The 24,729-nt window shown below is 41.7% G+C and overlaps 1 protein-coding gene across 2 annotated transcripts in view; it reads left to right on the top strand.

The window, feature by feature from the left end:
- AMOT (angiomotin) overlaps positions 1-16,811 on the top strand; it is a 107,661-nt gene extending 90,850 nt beyond the window's left edge. For both annotated transcript variants that reach the window (XM_077481312.1, XM_077481393.1), the window contains exons 9-13: positions 3,211-3,401; positions 5,172-5,294; positions 10,234-10,466; positions 12,521-12,745; positions 16,549-16,811. In XM_077481312.1, the coding sequence (XP_077337438.1) occupies positions 3,211-3,401; positions 5,172-5,294; positions 10,234-10,466; positions 12,521-12,745; positions 16,549-16,646 (870 nt within the window). In that variant the 3' untranslated portion in view covers positions 16,647-16,811. The remainder of the gene's footprint in view (positions 1-3,210; positions 3,402-5,171; positions 5,295-10,233; positions 10,467-12,520; positions 12,746-16,548) is intronic.
- The last annotated feature ends 7,918 nt before the right edge of the window (positions 16,812-24,729 follow it).

The following is a 24,729-nucleotide window of genomic DNA, read 5'->3' as shown; positions in this document are numbered from 1 at the left end:
TATAACTTTAAATGAGAAGACATTTTATGCAGTGTCCTTTTGCTTCTGTTTTCATAAATGGCCCCCTTTGTATGACCTTATTACCATAATATACACACACATATGCATTGAATATACATTGGCCGCCCAGCAGACGCCCCAGAAATAGCCACTACAAATTTAGCTCTTTCTTTGGCCTAAGCAAAGTGCTGTGTGTGCACATTACTCAGAGTATTTGCACAGTCAGGTCATTACAAACCCCTAGCCTTCCAAGAGTTCTGAAAAAAAAACGGACTCCGAGAGGTGAACTGTGGTCAGCAACTCCTGTGGAGAGCCAGCAAAACAATTGCCTTGTTTGTGAGCTGTGTCCAGAAGGAAAACTTTATCGCGTTCCTCTTGAGCTGCTGCTTCAGAGTCTGGACTTGCCATTGGTGTACACTGTATATTGTGTCTTGCTCACATGTGGAGAGGAATTTTAACGAACTCATACTCTCTTCTCTATATCAATGCTTCATTGTTCTGCTCTCTAATACTTTATGCTCTTAACCTCTTGCTACAACCTAGTGAACTATATATTGTGATAAACACTTAATGAAAATGCTTTTCTAAGCTTTAAGACAAATATATAAAAGCAATATCTGTGTCGTGGTCTTCATCCTTTTTTATTTTCTTTTTTTTTTTTTCTTTTTTTAGTTTTATATGCTGTACAAAATTCTTGTTAGGGCTCTGGAAAATGGGTTGCTGAATGCTGGCATCTTTTCCCCTCCTGGAAAGCCCAGGTGCAGTGTTCAGCCTCCCATGGGACATGGGACCACTGGTGTATATCCAAGTACATGAGCACATTTATATCTATGGGACGCAGTACGTTGCACCTCAGCTTTCTAGGGAGGAGAAAGCACTTATGTTAAATAGGCTCAGCTGCCTGTGTGCAAGAATACTTTAAAGTGGTTGTAAACCCTTACAACACACTTTGACCTACAGGTAAGCCTAGATTAAAGTGGTTCTGCACCTAAAAAAAATAAATATTAAAAGCCAGCAGCTACTAATATTGCAGCTGCTGACTTTTAATAAAATCACACTTCCCAGGTCCCAGGGTCCAGCGATGTCGGCGGCAGATGACGAGCGATCGCCATCATCTGTCAGGGAATCGGGAAGTGAAGCGAATCGGCTTCACTGCCCGGTTTCCTACTGCGCATCTGCGAGTCACGCTGCGCATCTCTTCTGGTCCCCGCTGTGTCCTGGGAACTGTGTGTTTCCCAGAACACAATGGGGGGGGGGCGTCTGCGGGGGTCTGTCCCGGAAGTGGGTGCAGATACCTGGATTATCCAGGTAACTGCACCCCCTCCCCCCTGAAAGGGGCCGATTGTGGCACCGGAGGGGGGGAGGGATCAGATTAGCGGAACTTCCCCTTTAGGGTGAAGAACCGCTTTAAGGCTTACCTGTAGGTACAAGAAATATCTCCTAAACCTACACGGTTTAGGAGATATTTGCCGAAAGACAGGCACCGCTGTCTACAGCGCATGTGCCGTAGACAGCGGCGCAGAGGCGCACTGAGCGCGGCACCCGTCAACGGCGATATGCCGTGCGTGTCATCGCAGCTTCGCCGAATGACAGCGGCAGAGCAGCGAGACCCACCGAGAAGATGGATGCGCCGGACTACAAGGGACAGCGGTGACTTCGCTGGCTCCTGTGTCAGGTAAGTGACACATAATGGACTACTATGCGATGCATAGTAGTCCATTATGCTTTACCTTTGCATTTGCATTTACCTTTAAACTCATCAGGGTTTACTTCCTCTTTAAATTAGTTGCAATCAGCTGGAATTTTGACAGATGTTGCACACTGTATTGCAGCATCAATATTTTTCTCCTTACTATATTATGGAAAAGATTTGTTTTGGTACATTGCATTTTTGGATCAATAGTATTACCAATGCAAGTGCCCGAATTGCTGCCATTATAAAATCAGTGGTAGAATTATAGATGACTTGATGTATAGGTGTATCTTTGTTCAAACACCCCCAGCCCAAGCCCCTCAATGCATTTTATTGTATCCTTATAGCTTCTATTTACCCAGGCTGGTTCTTCACCAATCTTCATGTCCCTGGCCCTGACTTGTTAACAGTGGGAAGCTGGCTGTGACTCCTTGCAGCTTCACACTGCACCCTGTGAATGGTCCTGCAGCCTCCTGGTACCGGTGACATGTCCCAGAAGGTTGCAGGGGCTGAACTTCTGCTCAGATCACCTAGGTCAGTGATGGCGAACCTTGGCACCCCAGATGTTTTGGAACTACATTTCCCATGATGCTCCATTACACTGCAGAGTATCATGGGAAACGTAGTTAAAAAACATCTGGGGTGCCAAGGTTTCCCATCACTGACCTAGGTGATCTGAGCAGAAGTGAAAGCGCTTACCTGCTCCCCCCCCCCCCCCCCCCCCCTAAAATTTTTTTTTTATAATATGGTAAAGGGAGGGAAGGAGGAGGAAGAGTGGAACTTCCCCTTTTTGGTGAAGTTCTGCTTTGTGTGAATATTTCCAAATTCGTTGGTAAATCAGCCTAATTATGTTGGTAATTTTTATTACATGTGCAACTGCACATAAAAACATGATGTATGCCATTGTGGTCACTATCTTTGTTCACATCATTCCACTTTCATTGTGCATTTTTAATAAAGTCCAGTGAGAAGCAATTTTTACAGTACTGGAAAAAATAAGCCCACTGTAGAGATGAATGAAAAAAGCATGCATTAGATGCATTTTTTTTTTTTTTTTTTTTTAAGTCATCTGAGCAAGAAAAATGGTTAATAAGGAAAAAACACGAAACAAAAACCAATCGTACTATAATTTAAGACCTGCAGCCATCTTCAGGGACCTTGGAAACCGTAGGGTGATCTCAAGGCTCGTACAATGGCCTTGCTCTTGCCACTATAACTGACCAACAGCTGCAGAACTATGTTCAATTTTGCAGCAGAAATAATGCCATATTATTTTAATACAGGTGTCCTTGAAAACCTTATGCAAGAGCACATGAAAATACAAAAACTTTTGAAATGCAAAAGTGTGTAGCAGTAGTTGCAGTTAGGGGTATAAGGATTGGTAGTAATGTGGAAATTACGATAATATCATTGAGATTTGGAACGTCATCACTTCCAGAAAATATATTTTTTTCAAGATATCAGTTTGTGTTATGGTGCCTTTTGAAACTTCTATTCACTGATTTCTATTGTCACAGCGCCAGGGGAATTCTCAGTCCACCAACGTTTCGGAGTACAATGCTGCAGCGCTCATGGAGCTACTCCGAGAGAAAGAGGAGCGAGTCCTGGCCCTGGAAGCAGACATGACCAAATGGGAACAAAAGTACTTGGAAGAGAGTGTCATGCGGCAGTTTGCACTGGATGCTGCTGCCACTGTGGCGGCTCAGAGGTGAACCTCTCACATTCGATGTGCCTGCATTGATTTGCTATAATTGTTAACCGTGGTCCATTTGATATTTGAAAGAGATCAGCTTGCTGTAAAACTTATCAGTGTATGCTCAAGTTTAAAAACCTTGTTTCTAGTTGTAATATACTGTATGTACATAGAGGCAGCCATATTTGCTAAATATATACTCAGGCTTTGTCTTCTGCTTGATTTGGCTGCACAGTGAACTTGCCTTGTTGATTCATTCCTCACTGTAAGTCTGCCAGATAGGGTTAGTCTAACTGTAAAAACTTTCTGAAGTCTCTAATCATGTGAAATATCCACAGGGCTTATGATAGTCGGAGGCCGCATGATCTTAATCGTATTTTAAGTCAAATGAGGGAACTTAGAAGCAGCAGGTTTTGTTTTTGTTTTTGGAAAGAAAAGGGCATAATTTATATTTAAATAATGGCATTTAGTTATTCTAACATGCCCCATGGATTCACTGGAATTGTGATCTCCCCTGATCAGTCCACTTTTTCTTTTTCTTTTTTTTTTTCAAATAACTTTTTTCTTTATTCGTTTAATACAATGCAATACACGTCCAGTCCACTTTTTCATACACGAAACAAAAATAAAAAAAATATCTTATGACGTTAGCCTTTACTAAAGTATAGGGCCGCTTCTCTTGTATTTTTCCATTTTCCTTGTATGTCACTGCACATATTTATTTGAACAGTCCCATAGAGTTAAGCCCAACAAAGATATTCAGAACGATCCTCCATACTGTGCTCAGTGTAAGCTATAATGTGCACTGCGGTTTCTTAAGTGTACCCCATTCACGCAGAATCCTATCCAACGATGTGCTCTGCAGTGCTGATCTCTACAGTTCTTGAATTCTATCTTCATCATTTGAGGCCACTGGGAACCCTCAAGATCTCACTACAGTCTAAATTTGCAAAATCACGTTTTTTTAAGCATGGGTGAATTAGCTTAGGGACCACTGCTTAGCCATAGTTAGCAGATTAGACACAATTTAGCTGGCAGCCCAAAATTCCTAGACTGCTGATGTAGTGAGAAACTGGCCAATAACATTATGATGGCTCTGCAGTGTGCTGCACATTCTCTCCTTATCTTATCTACTCCTGGTGTGCTCTTCTCAGGCCATGTGTTGGAATTTACTAGTTATTTCAGGGACATGAGGGGTTTAGAGAGCTGAAAGTAGTAAAACTGCATATCCTGGTATTTGGCTGGACTGTTAGCACAGGGCTTAACCACTTGTATTCCAAGTGGATCTATGTGATTTGCTTCCACCAAATGTACTGGGGTTTAGCTATTTTGGTAAAGCTTTTAGACTTCAAATCTGAAATTACCATATTAGTCCTACGATGTAGCTTTGTGTCTGCATATACAATACATTTGTGGACATAGATGTGAGTTTATAAATATCATTTAACCTTTATAGTATACATTTTATAAATGCATTGCTGTAGCAAAAAGGCTAATGCAGATATTGGTTAAGGATCTCTTGCCCCTTTTACCCACTCACTACACTGAAAGAAGCTGCATCATGGTGGGCTTGTTGGTCAGAAATGGCTTTCGTGATCAACAAATTGCTACCGGTACACTAACAAAGAGTAGTTGTCGGGTGCTGGTTTAAATTTTGTTTGTGGGCAAAACGTTAATTTACACACCAGCATGTTAAAGCCTGTGTTTCAGATTTTGAGGCCTTGCTGGTCTACCTCCTATTAGTTTTAAGATGTTTTCTAAATCAGCAATTTACCTAATTTTCAGGGACACCTCCTCTATAAGTCATTCTCCAAGTTCAAGCTTTGACACCACACTTGAGGCCAGAATCCAGAAGGAAGAAGAGGAGATACTTCTGGCCAATAGACGATGTGTAGACATGGAAGGGAGGTAAGTTTTAACTAGACAGCAAACTTTTAACTAGACTTGGGTCATCTTTTGTTTAGGGTTAACATTGTTACACCTTTTTAGTAGCATAATATATGAGCAATAAACAGACTACAGGTGACCTGATTCTCCATCAATATTTTTCATCTCTCATTCAGGCTTCCTCTCAATCTCACCACTCTGTATCATGCACTCCCTACTTTTCCTTCTCACAGTTGCATCCTCTCTCCTTAAATTCTCACTCCTTCACCCATCTTCTCCACCTCACAGCTTGTATATATCGCCCTCACTCCTGTCTTCCCCTTATTACTGCATATATCAGCTCCTGCTAACTCTGAACCCATATACTAATAAAACCTGCAGGACACTGGGACGTGTCCCCCCACATAAGTCACACTCTTATATCATCTCTCTCTCTTCTGCTTCTCCTGACTTCTGGAGATATTTCACCAAATCCTGGACCGTCATCATTTACCTTCGGCCAACAATACCCAACCACCCCCATCCTTTGATAGCAGCCGCAATCCACACAATCTCTTTTGTATTCCTCTTCAGCCTAGAACCAGCTTCCCCTTCTCCTGTGCCCTTTGCAATGCCAGCTGTGTTTGTAACAAAATCCTTGTTGTCTATGACCTATTTATCACAAACTCCCTGAACCTACTTGCGATTACTGAGACCCAGATTCAAGAATCTGACCTTCCTTCTGCTTCTCTCTCCTGTGGTGGCCTCCTGTGGACTCACTCTCCCAGGCCTAGTGGACGGAAAGGAGGTGGTGTTGGAATCCTCCTGTTCTCTCAAAGCACTTTTCAGGTTCTTCATCCACCCCCCTCTCTGTCCCTCTCTTCATTTGAGGCTCACTGTGTTCGTCTATTTTCTCCAGTTTCATTGAGAATTGCTGTGATCTATCGGCCCCCTGGACCGGTATCAAACTTCCTTGATGACTTCTCTGCCTGTCTACCCTACTTTCTCTCTTCTGAAATTCCAACAATCATTCTTGGTGACTTCAACATCGCTGTTAATCTTAACACTCCCGCTACTTCTAAACTATTGTGCCTAACCTCCTCTTTTGACCTAAAACAATGGACAAGCGCTTCTACTCACTCTGTTGGCAACTGCCTTGACCGTATATTCTCCTACCTATTCACTCCGCACAACCTCTCCAATATTACTTTTTCTCTCTCTGATTGCCACCTTATTATTTTCACTCTCTGCCTCCTCCTTGCCTTCCAACTAACAAACTATTACCAGTAGAAACCTTCGCCATCTTAACCCTTCTCTTCTTTTTTCTGCTACAGATTGTCTCTACGACAAAATCTCATCATTGTCCTGCCCCAACTTGGCCACTTCTGTCTACAACAGTTGACTGTCATCCACCCTGGATACCTCCCCCCCCCCCCCTCACTACGCACAGAATCGGGCCCCCGACCGCTACAACCCTGGCAAACAGACAATACCAGAAGCCTCAAAAAACTTAGCCATGCTCTTGAACGTCTGTGGCGTAAAACTAAGTCACAGGAAGATTTCGGCCAATATAAATCTGCCCTGCAAAAATGCCATTCCTGCCTGCACATTGCCAAATAGACCTACTTTATCACACTTCTTAACACCCTCACGCTGTCCTCATCAATTCTTTTCTACCTTTACCACTCTACTTCGTCCTCCATTACCCCCACCCACTAACTTACTCACTGTCCATGAGATTGCTAATCACTTCAAAAATAAGATTGAGACAATTTGTCTCGCGATCACCGATCTACAGATATCTCCTTCACTTTACACTCCTGTTAACCCAGCTACTATAGAGGACGTCACTAAACTTTTTTTTCTAATGCCCACCTAACCTCCTACCTCCTGAACCCTGTTCCTTCTCAAATACTACAGTCACCATCTGACTCAATCCTACACTCCTTAATGCATATCTTCAACCTCTGACTCTCTATTGGCATCTTCCCCAACCCTCTAAAACATGCACTAGTCACTCCCATACTAAAAAAGGCCGCAGACCCCACCAATCTTAACAACCTAAGACCCATTTCTTTACTCCCTTTTGCCTCCAAACGCCTTGAACGTTTAGTCTACAACCGACTGAGCGACCACCTCATTGAGAATAGCCTTCTTGATCCCCTTCAGTCTGGATTTCGCCCACAGCACTCCACAGAAACTGCCCTCCTAAAACTCACAAACGACTTACTAACAGCCAAAACCAACGGTCATTATTCCATACTCTTACTCTTGGACCTTTCTGCTGCCTTTGATACAGTTGACCACACCCTCCTTCTCAATTTGCTTGGTCTCCATGGCTGCACTCTCCATTGGTTTGAATCTTACCCATCTCCTCGCACCTTCAGTCTCACTTACCGTTGGGGTCCCCCAAAGTTCTGTCCTTGGACCTCTACTATTCTCGATCTACACGTCCTCCCTGGGTCAGCTGATAGCCTCCCATGGCTTTCACTACCATTTTTATGCTGATGACACTCAGATCTATCTCTCTGCCCCTCAGCTCACCCCATCAATCTCCTCACGCATCACTGATCTACTAACAGACATATCAGCCTGGATGTCAAACCACTTCCTCAAACGGAATCTATCTAAAACTGAGCTCTTAATATTCCCCCCCCCCTCCCCCCCACATTCCCCCCTCCCCTCACTTCTCTTTCAAGATCAATGGCACATCTATCAGTCCGTCCCCACATGCCAGGGTGCTAGGGGTAACCTTAGACTCTGAACTGTCCTTTCAGGCCCACATACAATCCCTGTCCAAATCATGCCACCTTAGCCTCCGCAACATTTCCAGAATACGTCCCTTTTTAACTAATGACACCACCAAGCTTCTAATTCACTCCCTGGTCATCTCTCGCCTCGATTACTGCAACTCACTCCTCATTGGATTACCTTTACGTAGACTATCCCCGCTTCAGTCCATAATGAATGCAGCTGCAAGACTCATCCACCTTGCCAACCATTCAGTGTCCTCCACCCCTCTCTGCCAATCCCTCCATTGGCTTCCACTCACCCAACAAATAAAATTAAAAGTACTAACAATAATTTGCAAAGCCATCCATAACTCTGCCCCTAGCTACATCACTAACCTAGTCCCAAAATACCAACCAAGCCGCTCTCTTCAATCATCCCAAGACGTCCTGCTCTCTAGCTCCCTTGTCACCTCTCCCCATGCTCGCCTCCAGGATTTCTCAAGAACTTCTCCCTTCCTTTGGAACTCCCTACCCCAATCTGTCTGACTGTCTCTAATCTATCCATCTTTAGGCGATCCCTGAAAAACCTTCTCTTCAAAGAAGCTTATCCTGCTTCTAACTAACACAGTTTTACTTCCTTCATCAGCTCATCCCCCACAGCTACCATGTTTCCCCAAAAATAAGACCTAGCATAATCGACGGTGATGGCTGCAATATAAGCCCTACCCTCCAAATAAGCCATACCCTGTTTCCCTGAAAATAAGCCCTACCCTGAAAAGAAAACCTACAAGGACTTTAACTAGGACTTATTTGGGGAGTAGGGCTTATATTGCAGCCATCACCGTCAATCACGCTAGGTCTTATTTTCGGGGAAACGGTATTACCTTTTGTATCAATTGACCCTTCCTTTTTAGATTGTAAGCTCTAACAAACAGGGCCCTCTGATTCCTCTTGTACCAAATTGTAATGTAACTGTAATGTCTGCCCTCATGTTGTAAAGTGCTGTGCAAACTGTTGGCACTATATAAAACCTTAATAATAATATTGCAGAATTGTAAAACTAGAAATTAAACCATATGCAGTGATCCTCGTTTTCCACAATAACATGCGGTGTATTACATCCTGAACGGTAAAATGGGCATTGAATTGGCAGATGTAAAACAGTCTTATGCTTAAATCTTTGACTTGTACAGTGCGTCCTCTGCATCCCCTTGTGACTTGGTCTCATGGTTTGTGGAATGTCTAAAACTCCCCTGACTGAGATTTTGAAACAAACAGTAGCTGATGATGTGTATGTGGGGAAATGTGACGTTTTGTATTGTAAATGTTAAAAGTAAATTCTTGTCAAATTTGACAATCTAGCTTCCTGTCCAGGGCTTTTCTTTTGTATTGTGGCTTTGGCTGAAATGGCCAGGATACCCTATTGTGCACAGTTATCTGGCCATAAGGGATGTGGTAGTTTTCAAACTTTAATCCTACATCTGAGATGCTGTAGATCAGGGATATGCAATTAGCGGACCTCCAGCTGTTGCAGAACTACAATTCCTATGAGGCATAGCAAGACTCTGACAGCCACAAGCATGACGCCCAGAGGCATGATGGGACTTGTAGTTTTGCAACAGCTGGAGGTCCGCTAATTAAAGAAACGTGCTGTAGATGCTGGGTGTTCTTAAGACTTCCTTCCAAGTCTCTTTGCTATCTAAAGTTTAACACCCGTCTTCTCCTTCAGCAAACAACAAAGTTGATAAAACCAAAAAGCAAAAATATATTCTATTGCAGCATAACCAATTCTTAGATGTGATGGCTGCATTTGATTTTGTTTAAGCGTTTTTTCCCTTTTTCTTCTGGTGATCCAGCCAGTAAATCTGTTTGTTTTTAATGTGAACATTCTCTCCTGCAAATGTATCAGTTACAATGTTGAGACAAAGCATTTACCACTGACGTGGATGATTACAATCATCAGCTTTTATTCATGTAAAAACGTTATCCCAAAAGGGAAAAAATGTTGCTGTAACTGCAGTGTAAATCAATTTGTTAGTACATCTAACCAGTTCGAAGAAGCCTAGGGCTAAATGGTAGGATTAGTGGAAAAATTATTGTAATGTATATCATAAAAAAATGCAATAAGTGCCGATTTATCTATTGCGGGCATAGAGCAATATGTATTCATCAGAATAGAAACCATGAGAATTTGCTTCAGTAATCATTTATTATGCACATTTTTCTTAACCTTCTTTTCTATTTCTTAGGATAAAGACTCTTCATGCTCAGATCATTGAAAAGGATGCCATGATTAAAGTGCTTCAGCAACGTTCTCGAAAAGATGCCAGCAAGTTGGATCAGCCGTCTTCCATGCGTCCTTCCAAGTCACTTATGTCTATTTCTAATGCCAGTTCAGGTCTTCTCTCCCACTCATCCGCTCTAAGTAGTACACCAATTCTTGAGGATAAGAGGGAGGACAAGAGCTGGAAAGGCAGCTTGGGTAAGACTTTGTCATTGGTCTCTTAGCTTTTCTGAATCTTGGTGTCAGGCGTTCATTCCCACCCGCAGATGGTCAGCACTTTATTTCAAGGCAACCAATGTGTATTAAGAACATTGGTGTTATGGAATAGGTACTGAAGCCCACATATACATCCAATCTTGAACTTATTTTCTTCAGATGCTGTCACAGTAACCACTTCTAGGCATGTACAGTCTTTTACAAGGCTGCAGTGCACATAGGTCATCTATAGTGAGGATGCGTGCCACTAGTGTGTGTATATGTAAAGATCTATAATTCCTTCCTGGGCCATGAACCAAAGCATCGTGACCACAGTGTGTTTACACCTCCAGGCGCTGCTTCTGAAGCTTAAAGTGGTTGTAAACAGTTTTTTGTTTGACTTCTACCTATAGGTAAGCCTAGAATAAGGCTTGCCTAAAGGGAGTGGAAATATCTCCTAAATGTGCACCGTTTAGGAGATATTTCACTTGTAGTGAGCCTGATGCCGTCATCGGCACAATTGCTGTGAAGAAACGCACCCTTGTGTCATTTCTTCCCCAGTGTGTGCCATGACTTCACACAGCTCCGGCCAGTCACAAAGCCGGAGTCCTGCAGCCCAGGAAGGAAGAGGGGTGAAGATGGACGCAGCCTGCACAGGGGACAGTGCAGGTAAGTGTCACGTAATGGGCTAGTATGAATTGCCTACTAGCCCATTATGCTTTTAATTTGCATGGAGCAAAAGAGGAAGTAAAACCCTGATGGGGTCCTGCAACTTCCTCTTTAATGGGGAGTGATTGGGAGGTGGTAAAACTGTGGTGGTAAAACTGAGGGGCTTTACTGCCTCCCAACCACTAGTGTGAACAAGCCCCAACACACAGACCACTTTACAAAGTACGTTCAAAATGGGCCCCCTCTGCTCAATGCAATTCACTTCTTACCCATATTCCTCACAATAGAGATCTCCCCTAACTTCCCTTATCCTCCCAGCCTAAGCCCTCAGTACAGACTCCTCCCTGTCCAGCACAGACCAACCAGCTTTCCAATACAGACCCCCCTCCCCCACCTATAGCACAGCAAGTGTGGGCTCAGTGGGGCTTCTGCAGCCACCTCAGTTTCTTCTTTGTGTTACACACTGCTAAAGAAACTTCAGCAGCCCCAGTGAGCCAACACCTGCTGTGCTGCTTTAGTGAGAGAGGTAGCTCCGTGCCAGAGCAAGTCTCCTCTCCTTCGACGCTCTGCCCGACGGGCTCTCACCTTCGCAGCTCCCAAAGCAACCCCAGTGAGCCAACACCTGCTGCTTCAGTAGCTCAGTGCCTGAGCAAGTCCCCTCCACTGCTCCGCCCGCTTTCCCTAGCTCTTTACTTTTATACCCCAAACTTCTCACACTGGACTGCCCAGTATGCCACTGGGGAGGAGCAGTTGAGCCACGGGTCGGCAATGTGACGTGATCTACCCGTCACATGGCTGCGATCGACGGGTTTCCGACCCCCAGCTCTAGGAAATACTGTTTAGGCTAAGGTGGCATAGTCAAGCAGCCTTTCTACTGGTTACAGACTGGCTACATGCAGACCCTTTAGTCTACATTAAAGGGTAAGTTCACCTTTACAGAAAAATCAGTAAAATGGACTCCCTCTTCGCTTCCCCACCCCACCCCCCCTCCCGATCCCGCTGGAGCCTGACGATCGCCCGCTAAGAGACCTCGTATAGCTGCTTCACCGGTCTGGGGCTTAGAAATCCCCTCCACTTAATCTCCTCGTCAGGAGGTACGTTTAGGAGCATTCTAATTGGTCAATCAGAACCCGAAGAGGAGCGAAAGCCACAGAGATTTCAAATCCCCGGACTGGTAAAGCGGCTATACGATCTGTCAGAACGAGTGATCACTGGCCTCTGGTACTGTGGGATCGGGTGTGATGGGAAGGGGGTGTAAGTTCACCTTACAGATTTTCTTTCATTTTGATTTATTGATATTTAATAGACATCGACGTCTGATTGCATATTGAGTTCTTGTGGAGAATAAAGAGCAATCACTTAGAAATTTATTTGGGTTCCAATTACAGGGGTTCTCCTAGCAACAGAATATCGGTCAGAGTCCATCTCATCCACTCCATCACCTGTACTTCCATCAACACCCCAACTCACTGGACACTCAAAGACTGGTAGCCGAGACTGTTGCACACAAACAGACCGAAGCAGCGAACAGAACAAAACTCCTTCTGTGAGTGCATCTCCAGGCCCGGGGAGGCTGGCCACTCCGAGCCCCATGTATAGTTCTGAGAAAACTGGTAAGTATTCTTCATGGTCAGACTACCATTTCATCTTTGGAAGCTGGAGTTATTCCTATTGGAGCATATTGGACTTTCATAAGAATGTACAGTTTCTCTAGTAGAAACTCTTCGGTATGCCCTAGATGAAACTCAAGACAGGGGGACATTATTCACATGTTCTGGAGGTGCGCAAAATTGGTCCGATACTGGTAAGATGTATTTGTTTTTAATCGTGTGTTTAACCTTCATTACTCTCCTGAACCAAAGATGGGCATCCTAAGAATTCTGGAGCTTACCCTGGATAACCCTTACGTGGAACTAGCAGCAACTAGAACCCTGTACTTATTTAGGAAAACACAATAACACACAATATTGGCTATTGACCCAACCCCCTACCACCTTTGACTAGATGACGTAAATTCGATCCTGTGGTACCAAAGGCAGACCTGTAAAATTATGAAAATCGAATGCTCGCAAATGTTAATAAACATGTGTAACCAAGTGTGGATGAGTGCAGATGCGACTATACAAAGCAAAAAACATGTAAATAAAGTCCAAATAAATGTGCCCGAATGTTCTAATCCGCAGAGCCTTAATCTAGGCATACCTGTAGGTTAAAGTGGATGTAATGGGTTTGCAACCACTTTAACTTTATCCCTGAACTGTCTGTTTTTTTCCTTGGCCTTCATTATGTTGTTTGTTCACTAAGGTTCTCTAATAAACCTCTGAGGGCTTCACAGAACAGCTGTATTTATACTGAGATTGACTCTATTTACAAATTAGGTGAATTCTGAGGACTGTTGGTTCCACTAGATTTTGGTTATAGGTATCAGAGAAAAGGGGGCTGAATGCAAATGCAGACAACGCTTTTCAGATATTTATTTGTAAAAAAAAAAAATGAAAAACATTTTATCCTTTTCCTTCCACTTCACAATTATGTGCCACTTTATGTTGGTCTATTACATAAAATCCCAATAAAATACATTGACTTTTCTGGTTGTGACAAAATGTGGAAAATTTCAAGGGGTATAAATACTTTTTCAAGGCACTGTATATCAGAAAAGTTCCTTGCAATTCGGTCATATGAGACTTTATAAATATGTGTGCTTAATATAGTGTTAGTTGAGAATCCTCCAACATACTGACAGACATGAATGCAGTGAGAGAAGGATATTGACAGGAAACTTCACATCGGTCTATCTTTTAGACCCCTTTCACACCACACCGCCCATAGCGTTGGCGGTAAAACGCCGCTATTTTTAGCAGCGTTTTACCGCCGGATTTGCGGCGCATTTCGGCCGCTAGCGGGGCACTTTTACCCCCGCTAGCGGCCGAGAAAGGGTTAAAACCGCTGGCAATACACCGCAATAGCTGCGTTTTGCCAGCGGTATTACAGCGCTGCCCCATTGATTTCAATGGGGAGCAGCGGTGGAGGAGCGGTAAACACACCGCTCCTTCACCGCTCCAAAGAAGCTGCTGGCAGGACTTTTCCCTGATGTCCTGCCAGCGCACCGCTGTAGTGTGCAAGCCCTCGGGCTTTCACACTACAGACAATGGTGCAGCTTCTTTAGGGCGGATTGCAGGCGCTATTTTTAACGCTATAGCGCCTGCAAAACGCCCTGGTGTGAAAGGGGTCTCGAAGGCCAGTAAAACTTTGAAGAAAATCGATCCCCATACACCTCCACCATTTGATACTTAACGCTGTGCATGAATTATCTCTTACCTCTAATACCCCCAGCTAAGTGACCTCTTGTCACATAATTCTTTTTCACCCAAGGTTGTTAATCACACCTCATAGAGGGTTAGATCATGATACCACCAGCTAGTGGTGGGCATTATTAGCTGAAAAGTTTAGGTTCCCAAAACCTGCCCAGTAATATCCACACCAAATAAGTCCATGATGCTCCTTTTTGTGCTGTGTGAGTGAAACATGGGGTGTTAAACTGGTCTTGCAATGCCCACCTGGAGTATCTCATGCACCCACCAGCTAGGAAGCAGTGGTATGTTTTGGGACGTATAGTCCTACTGTGGAAGCACAAGCCACTACTTTGTTTTAAATGACCTCTGCTCCCCTCTTCCCACAGCCTAAAGACAAAGGGATTTTGGAAGGAGCTTTGGTGGTCACATGACTGCAGTTTTACAATGAATTTAAAAGGGGGCATTGCAAACAAATTGATTTAAAATTTGCAAAGAATTGGGAACAAGGGGCGAGGGTCAATAAAAATCCTTTTTATCCTGGAGTTAGGATTTAAGGCCTTTGTATGGGTGGGAGAAAGTCTGCAGATAAAGCAGTTTCTGTGTTAGGCCCTGTACACACAGTCGGAGATTTCCACAACCAAATCCGTTGGATTTTGTCCGTCAGATCTTGTCCGAAACTGTTGCATACACACGATCGGACAAAGTTGTCGAAAAATCCGATCATTCAGAACCTGATGACGTAATTTCATTACGATGGGACTACATTCAGGCTAGAAGCCAATAGCTTTGATGTAGGAATTTGATCTGAGCATGCGTGGCACTTGGTCCGATCAAAATTCTCTACACGTGATTGGAGTATGTCCGATCGGCCCAGTTGGTCGGGAAATATTTCCAACATGTTGGAAAATTGGGTCGGAATGGATATTCGGACGGAATCAGTCCGATGCATACCACACACAGTCGGATTATCCGACGACACGGTCCGATAGGACACATTCCAACGGATTCTCCGACCGTGTGTACAAGGGCTTAGATTGGCCATCTCCACATAGCCGATTTCTGTATGAGATTATTTGGACAGGGAGAACAAAAAGTAGCCAGAGCCCAAATAATATTTAGGTCAAGTTCTACAAGAAGCCTAGAGGAATATACCACAAAACAAAAAAAAACACACACAGCAGTGTGCCAATGCACATTTCTTCAGTCTGAGCCTTTGTACACACGATCGGAGATTCCGACAACCAAATCCATCGGATTTTGTCCGATGGATTTTGTCTGAAACTGTTGTATACACATGGTCGGACGAAGTTGTTGGAAAATCCGATCGTTCAGAACGTGATGACGTTATTTCGTTATGACGGGACTACGTTCAGGCTAGTAGCCAATAGCTTTGATGTAGGAATTTGATCTGAGCATGTGTGGCACTTTGTCCGATTGGAATTCTCTACACATGATCGGAGTATGTCCGATCGGAGCATTTTGTCGGAAAATATTTCTGGCAAGTTGAAAAAGTTGGTCCGACGGAAACAGTCCGATGGAGAGCACACGCAGTCGCAATATCCAACAAAACGCTCCGATCGGACACATTCCGTCGGAATCTCCGAACGTGTGTACAAAGGCTAAGTGTAGCCACACAAAATGTTGATTTGAATGATAAAAATGTTTTTTCTATATTTAATTTGTTATGGTTTAGTTGTATTTTTTTTTGTCTGAGCACATTTACTTAGTGCCCTTATAAATTTCTTGCCAACCTACAACTTTTTCTACAGTATTTATCATGAGAAAACATAAGACATTTGCATGATAGGAACACCTCTGCTTTTTTGGTCCCTGGTACTTCTTTGTGACAAAGTGGAGGTATTCTGGGTAGAGAAGGGGTTATGCTGGCTTACATTTTTTTTTTTTTTTTTTTTTTGCTCAACTTCTTTGTCTCAACTTCTTGTAGATGGCAGAATATTCTGACTATTTCTAAATTTCCGTGTACCTTAATGGACTCAAAGAAAAACACTTTACATGAAGTACAAAAATCTGATTTCTACTTTAGTACAGGAAGTAAAATAAAAAAAATGTTCTTGCTATAGAGAAATTTTCACTTAACAGTCTGTGTTTTGTTTTCTCTACAGATGCAGTTTTTCAGTCCAGCACACTGGATCGAAAAAACCCTACTCCATCGATTGGCCAAGATGTATCAGATGGCGAGATGGTGGAATATCTCATATAAGAAAGACCTATATTTTTTAACATTTGTGGTATTTATAGGAAGTTCTGCCCCAAACCTATTTATATGAACTAGGATATTATTCAGAGAATAAAAAAAACTGATATTTTGTATTTGTAAATGCAGTGTATTCCATTTGTACAGAAATAAAAGGGCCTTGTTCTTTCAGGGTGTTTTTGTAAGTTATGGTAAAAAAAAAAAACCTCAGACATCCCTTACTATAGTAAGTATAGCTATGTATAAATTATAGCTTTAGGAATGTGTCAGAGCTAAATACCTGTCCAAGAAGGACCCACAAGCTCTGACTATCGGGCCGCATACTAATTCCAGGGCATTTACATCAGCTAAGTAGGCAAAATGACTCTGCTTTTGAATTGGGTGGGCAGGCTTCTGAAACCATTGGTCTGCTTGGTGACAGGTTTTCTTTAACTTGAGCGGCATGTATGCAGAAGGGGAACACGGTCTCCTTTTTATATGAACATAGTAGGATTAGTTATCTGGAAAATAGAATACATTTTTCCAGCAGTAACAGCCTGGTTTGGGAGGTGGAATGGCTGTTGGAGGAAGATTTAGCATGTATTTTGTTCTACATAACCACCGCAGACTTAAAAATTCACAGGTGTATGTTTTGGCATTTGGGTTTACATCCAAAGTATTTGGGTGAAGTTCTGGTTTAATGGCAATATGAATACTAGAAGACATGTTCAGAAGCCCGGAATAAGTGTGGATTCGCATGTTTAACAACAAAACCTGTATAATTGGTTGGACTTGAGGACACATTTGGGAAACATTAATTCTTGAATAAGAAGAATTATTTAATTGGAGGAAGCTTGAACACTTTGGCCTTAAGGTAAGCACACCTTAACATCCCCTTCAGCTTCACATTAAGGTGTACAAAAAAACAGTAATGTACCTCTGTTATAAATAAATGGTGGCGAGGGTTCCAGACTGTTGCCAGTCTATGGCCTGACCATTAGTCAGCATGTGCTGGATTTGCAGGAGTGGAAAGAAAGGCAGGACTGTTTGAATACTTCTCCATCTCAAGGCAGGCTGGCCGATAAGTACGACCATTTACACTTAATAGAGGTACTGTGTTTAATGCACTTTTCTGATGCACAGGATTGGGGCTTAATGAATAATATGGGCAAAAGCATGTGGGCACTTGATCAAATCTACATGAGCTTGTTGGACATCCCATTCTGAAACAATTGACAGTAATATGGAGTTGCCCCTCACCTTTGCAGCTTTAAAACCTTGTACTTCTCTAGGAAGGCTTACCACAAGACTTGAGGTATGTCTGTGGGAATGTGTACCTGTTAAGCCCAAAGAGCAATTGAGAGGTTAAGTACTGACGTTGGGGGACCTGGGTCACAATCCACATTCCGAATCACCGCAGAGGCGTTCAGTGGAGTTAAGGTCAGGGCTCTGTGCAGGCTACTAAAAGGGTAATTCCACTTTTGCAGCCAAATTATGATTATACCTACTTTAAATTTGTCACATAGCATGACTTGCAATACATTGTAACTTGCCTATTTAAGATGCTCTTTTCTGGAACGTCCAGCAAGAAAAAAAAAATCTCCTTTTTTATACAAGGGGATTGGGAAGCCGTGTTTGCATAATTAACCCTGTCTGTACTGTGCGGGTGGACATCTCATCAGTTGTAATAGATTACAGTAGGATCTGTCTTAGTAAAAGGTTAAAGGTTTAGGTGATGGTCTTCTCTATTGAATGTTAATGAGAACTGGACTCAGCCAGTACCCAGACCAACAATTGGGACAGATTACACTGAAAAAATACTTGCAGTCAGCCATGACACCTTCTTACATTGAACATCAAAAAGGTAAACAATATTTTTTTTAAAGTCTTTTTGTTTTAGGTATGCTGTGTGAATGGGAACACATAACAAACTTACAGTAGGTTTTTGCCAAATTTGAACACAAAAGTGGAAATGCATTTTACGTTTGTGCACACCAAAACTCCTCCAACAATGTACCTTGATTTGTGCGTTGAGCCACGATCATGCTGAAACAGAAAAGGGCCTTCTCCAAATGGTTTCCTTGAGGATGAAAGTAGACAGTTGTTGCCTTTTTATATTCTGAAGAATTCTCAGTACTCTTTTTATACTGAATGCTGTATCTTTAGCCACATCCTTCACTGGAAACAGCTGAACTCAATCATTTGGGGGGGGGGGGGGGGTCCTTAACACTTTTCCATATATTGTATTTTCTTTTAAATTGCATACATTCTGTAGACCAAATGCAGTAATAATGGCTGCTTTGGGCAGAGAACTTTGCTGGGAACCCCATTAAGAAGACCGACTGCAAGAATTTATAGCCAATATGCTATAAACTGGTTGTGAGAAATTACGTGGCACAAATTGTACTAATCTAGATTCATAGGTAGTCTCACAAAATTTCTCCATTCAAAATGTCCAGAGTTGGAATGTCAACCAGTCACAGCCTGATGCAGCATGTGACATGACTCAATGTAATCGTAATGGATGTGCTGTGTTATGCTCTAATTTGTCTGTAGCGTTAATAAACTGGGAGAAATTCATACAACCTAAACTACAAGAAACTAATAGAGTTATTACATCCTTTTATGTGTAGTGTATATCATAAGGCTCCAAAGTAATTGGTGTGAATCTTGTCTGTTAAGTGAAGAGAAGGAGCATAGAATGCAATCAATGACGGTTATTTGGTTATCAAATGGCTGTTTTGTTGTCAGCCGCGTTTCTGTCATCAGACAGTAAGATGTTGGAGTTGAGGTTTACCTTGTGACAACCTTATGACCATCTACTGATGTGCCCAAGTACTTTGCAAACTGGCAGAAAAAATTGCTGAAGCTTGTAGTTCCAAAAGTAGCAGCTGGACAAATCTGTTTTGGACTTCTAGCCCTGTAAATGGAACCTGGCTATATAAAAACTGGTCATCTCCAAAGCAGTCAAAGCTTGCTTTGCTCCTTTCATCTGCCTGTGGCTATAACAGGTGTATGTAGTCACTATGCGGCATGTTTATGATTCGGTGTCTATTGAATCTTCACTTTGCGCTCCTTCCAACCTTTTCCTAATTTGCTTAACGACTCCATAGCAGGGCTCATGACATTCATGTAAAATTTTGCTGAGCGTATCTGACAATTTTTTCCCACTTTTTATACATGTCCATGTACAGAGCTAGGCATACTGGCTTTATGACAGGTTTAGACAAATCACTAGAGCTAGATAACCAAGAGCCCCCCCAAAAAAAAATACAGCTGGAGTCTTACTTTTTTTTTTTTTCTGTATGCTCTGTGGTTGACAGTGGGGGAACATAATTCTTGGATCCTAAATGGAGCTTCTGGATTGGACAGACACTCTTCTAAATGCTACAATAATTTGTCTCCCCCCTTTCTCTACCAGTCAATATTAATCACTATTTTGACTAACTTCAGCTGCTACCGTGTAATTATTAGTTTTTGCACCGAAATGTCAGGAATCGAAAGTAGAGTTTTTAGCGTTGTGCTTAACAGGAAAAAAAATACAAACTAATGGCTGATGATTTTACCTTGCTTATGGTGTGTTTTTTTTTTTTCATGGGTCATGTGACTCCAAAAATGCAACGCAAGTGCATTTTTTATGCGTTTTTGATGCGTTCTTGATGCAATTTCAATGGGGAGGTGCGGTTTGCCAAATATAAAAATGCAGCAAGCAGGATTTTTAACACCATTTCTAAAGGTTCCGATAATGGCTGTCATTTCATATTAATTGAAATTCATGATATTAAAAAGTCGAGTATGCAGTTATTTTTAAAAAAGAAGTATATATTTAAAAAATAAATCTATTTCAGATTCGGGCAAGTGCATCTTGAAGTTTCTGTTTTTGCGCCAACATTTTCATTTCGGTGCACCACTAGTAATTATGCATTTTTGTATAAAAACGTATTCCCAAGAACAAAATGGCCTGTATTAGTTGTTTTCTTGTAAGTTGAGATGTTCTTAAGTATTCATCTTTGGCTACAAATTTTCTTACACATTTTGAGCCTACTAAGACTCCCAGTAATATGGTTTCAGATGATACAATGCAACAGTGAGTCACAAGTAGGCCTCATAATAAATTGCTGGGTTTTTACAAACGGCTGTGTCATGTTCATGTATACAGTATGAGCAACATGCATTTTTAAGAAGAAACAAAATATTTTTCTCTGACGCACTCTTTAACAGTCATGCGGTTGAAATACATACTTGACCGATTCATACAAAGTCTAATTCCCTGCAGGTTTTTTTGCAGGTTGTAGAACAATGGTAGGTGGACTAATGGGAATATTTTTATATATATTTTCTACTTGGGTTTTAGTTCTTTGACAGCATGTGAATGAAGAAAGGAAAACTAGCGTTTTTTTTTTTTTTTTTAAGCCTGTAAGTAATAGATGCTATGTTCTGTGTTCCAGTGAGTCTGTCAGCCGTGTCTGTAAAGAGCACTTGAGGGTAATTTTTATAAAAAGTTTATAAAAAAAAAAAAAGTCTTATAATCCAAACTGGTAGACCGTGCCATGCATGGGTCAATAAAATAAAATATTGTGATAACCATAACAAAGAGCCTATTTGAAAAGTGCTAACTTGGTGACCCTTTAGCTGTGTATGTGTACCAGCTGATTTAAGGAGAAAATTGTGGGGCATTTCTGGTGCTCCAACAATAGGAGGGAGAACAGGAAGATCTCTCCACCCATCATTTATTTTGTGTGTGGAGGAAGAAGAGGGGCAGAGAGCTTGGAGTTTGAAAGCCTCTGGCCAGCCAAAGCTAGCTGGAGTCCAGCTGCCTTGGACAAGAGACAAGATGGGATAGCAGGCCGCAACCCGCCAAACCTTACCACGCTTAACAATATAAAATAAAGACCAAACGCCATAAATGGCATTGAAAAGGTTGTGGCACTTTATTGGCATTTGCAAACTTCATCAACGCTAACCATCAAATTATTTACTGGTAGTAAACATACAAATAATTTCAATAACATAACCAATAGTTCAGTTTTGAGAACTCAAGCTTAACCTTTACAGCAATTACAAAAACACTCCCCTTGAGATTCCAAGGTTGCAGATAACCACATAAAGTACCTGCGACGGGAGGGATGGAGCTTTATTTAGGTAGGACCCGGTGTGAGCAAAACACATTTCCTTAAGAGCTTTTTATAGGATCGGCAACCTTCCAGGAATTCCTTTCTCAAAAACATATTAATTAAAGGGGAAATGCCCTCAAAAAACATAAACATTTTACACATTTCTTTATGAAAATACCTTTAAATGGGGCAGCAGTTCTCAACTCCCGTCCTCAGGACCCACTTAACAGGCCAGGTTTGCAAGATAACTGAAATACATCACAGGTGATGTCATTTGCTGCTCAGTGATTGCAGGATTCTAATCCGCATCTCCCCAAGGTAATACTTAAAGTGGAAGTAAACCCATCGATTTAAACAGTTTAAAAAAAAAAAAAGGGAATGCTAACTGCACATTGGCTGTGCTCTCAGCCAAACTATCAAACCATCCAATGGCTGGTGTCATAACGCATCACATGTGCAGCACCATAGCAGTTGAAGATTAAACGGAGGCAAAAATGGCAGCTTCCTTGGCTGAAAACGATAGGGGAGTTTACTTCCACTTTAAAATCTGGCCTGTTTAGTGGGTCCTGAGGACAGGAGTTCAGAACCACTGCCCTACAGGTTGGCCCAAAATGTCATTTCCCCCTTTTATATTCTTGCATTCTATAAATTGGCCTCAACATCTTATATGGGGAAAGTCTCTTTTTAGAAGCATAGCATGAGATGGTTGTCTAGAATCGGAAGGATATAACTTATAATCAAAACAAATACCCATTAAAAGGGCAATAGGAAACCATGTATAATACATTATCTTGCAATTATATCCAAACGTTTAACCATTTTTATATTTTGTGTTTGTGTGGGTTATAAGCTTAGAAATGACAGTTGCCCCCCTCAAAGTGTTATTTCAAGTTGATGACTTTGCAGTGCCAAATGCTGTATTAGCATCTTAGTCCCTTTGTACTGTTTACTCTCCATTTTTTTATTTTCTTTATCATTCAGTAAAATCAGTTTTATATTTTTATTTTTTTCTAAGACTGTCAAAGGCATCTGCAGTATATTGTAGAGCAATATACCGTGGGGCATTTTGATAGCCAAACCCATTAATTTAAATGTTTGCATTTTTAAAGTGCATTTGTTTCAGTTTACCAAAGTAGAACTTGGTAATAAGATTTTAGACTCTTTGGGGGTTATTTACTAAAGGCGAATCCACTTTGCACTGCGAGTGCACTTGGAAGTGCAGTCATTGTAAATCCAAGGGTGACATGCAAGGAAAATTAAACCGCATTTTAGCTTGCACATGATTGGATGATAAAATCGGCAGAGCTTCTCTTCATTTCAGATCTGCCCCCAGATTTCCAGCGACTGCACTTCCAAGTGCACTTGTAGTGCAAAGTGGATGTGCCTTTTTCATAAATAATATAGTTTTCAGTTACAAATTCCTTGCGGTATAGAATGCGCCTTAATGTCTGTTATTGAAAAAGCCTTTTTTCTAGGTTTGTATCACAGAATTCTAATTGAGAGAAGATTGTAGTTGCTGCCAGTAAGATATTTTTCTTGGTTACACTGTAATGGATTCTTTTGGCAAGGCACTCTTCATTGGCATGTTTCACTTTGAGTTTTTTAATTCTTGTGTGTTTTGTTAAAAAAATAAAAATAAAAAACACAAAAAGATCCAAGCATCTTTTCTGCCTTTTTCTCCATCGCATTGTGTGTCTCTTCCGTTGTTATTGTGGAGCTGACTCATTAGAAAATGAGAAGTATAGTGTTGTTTTGCTGCCAAAACTTGCTTAAGCAGGAAAATGCTGTTGTAGTGCCAATGCATTTTTTACTGTGGTGTTTGGCTGCTGGCCTCTGATCTGTCTTTGTTGTCAGTACCTTGCGTTAAGATGAGAATGACGAGAGGTTTGAATGAAAGCAGGAAACGTTTGCTTCCTGGATACTCACTGCAGTAATTCAGATTGCATTGTCAGGCAACTGTTGCCATCGATCACGATTTTGGTCATTTGTTATGTAAAACCGTTTTCCTCATGCTGTTAACTGGAGAGAAAAAAAATCTAAATATAGAACTGGTAACCCATTTTAATGAGCAAAAGACAACCTCCAGTAGGCTCATAAACAACCCATTTACTGCTAAGTTTCAAACAAAGGGCATAGTGTTTACCACGATTAAGACTTGCCCAGTCATTCATTCTACTAGAATCAGTTGATGCAAAAAGCATACATACCAATGGATTACTTTTGTGCCTGATTCTAAAAGCAAGCAATATTTTTAGTTTTTTTTGTATAAATGAAGATCTTGTATGCCATGAAAAACTCAGTGGAGGAAGGTAAATGTAATGTGTAAATAATGCCTCCATTTCTACCTCTGCCGTTTTTAGAAGAGGTTGGTCTGGGTGTCATATTCCCAGATTTCCTGGGCATTTCTACCCATTAGGAGATATGAAGTCTCCTTAGGGCTTGGTCACATATGCATTCTGCAGTCCTAATAAAATGCACATACGTCTCAAAATATATTGATTTAAACTAGTTTTAATTGAGGTAAATGGGAATAGGCTGTGTTCCGTGCAGGCCAAGGCATGTTTCAGCACAAAATCTTACCCATTAAGTTTGTGGCTATTGTAAGGTTGTGCTTGGGGCTATTTGGCCTTATTTGATAAGGAGCGCTAAGGTCACACACACACACTAGATCTATCTATCTATATATATATAATGGATTGTACTTTATGATTTACTTCACTCAAAGTGACTGTGTGACCCACCTTCAACCAGTTTTTCACTACTACGTGTGTCCTGTAGTGACACATTGGCTGGCGGTAGAAACTGCTATGTCTAGCCCAAAAAGCAGGTACTCACACCCCTGGAAGTGGAGAATGTCTGCAGTCGCTAGAGTGCAGTCACTTTGTGGCACTCAAAATGTCATGAAGGTACATTGAGCACCTCTTATTTTGTAATGGACTTTACGGTCACTAGAAAAAAATTAGGGGTGGAAGTTAACCTGAAGGCTAGGGGTTTAA

Source organism: Lithobates pipiens, unplaced genomic scaffold (genome assembly GCF_037356315.1).
Source record: "Lithobates pipiens isolate NorthernLeopardFrog02 unplaced genomic scaffold, aLitPip1_a1.2 Scaffold_1, whole genome shotgun sequence".
Lineage (NCBI taxonomy): Eukaryota > Metazoa > Chordata > Amphibia > Anura > Ranidae > Lithobates > Lithobates pipiens.
The sequence above is the reverse complement of the archived record's forward strand: the minus strand, read 5'-3'. Positions and strand labels throughout refer to the sequence as shown.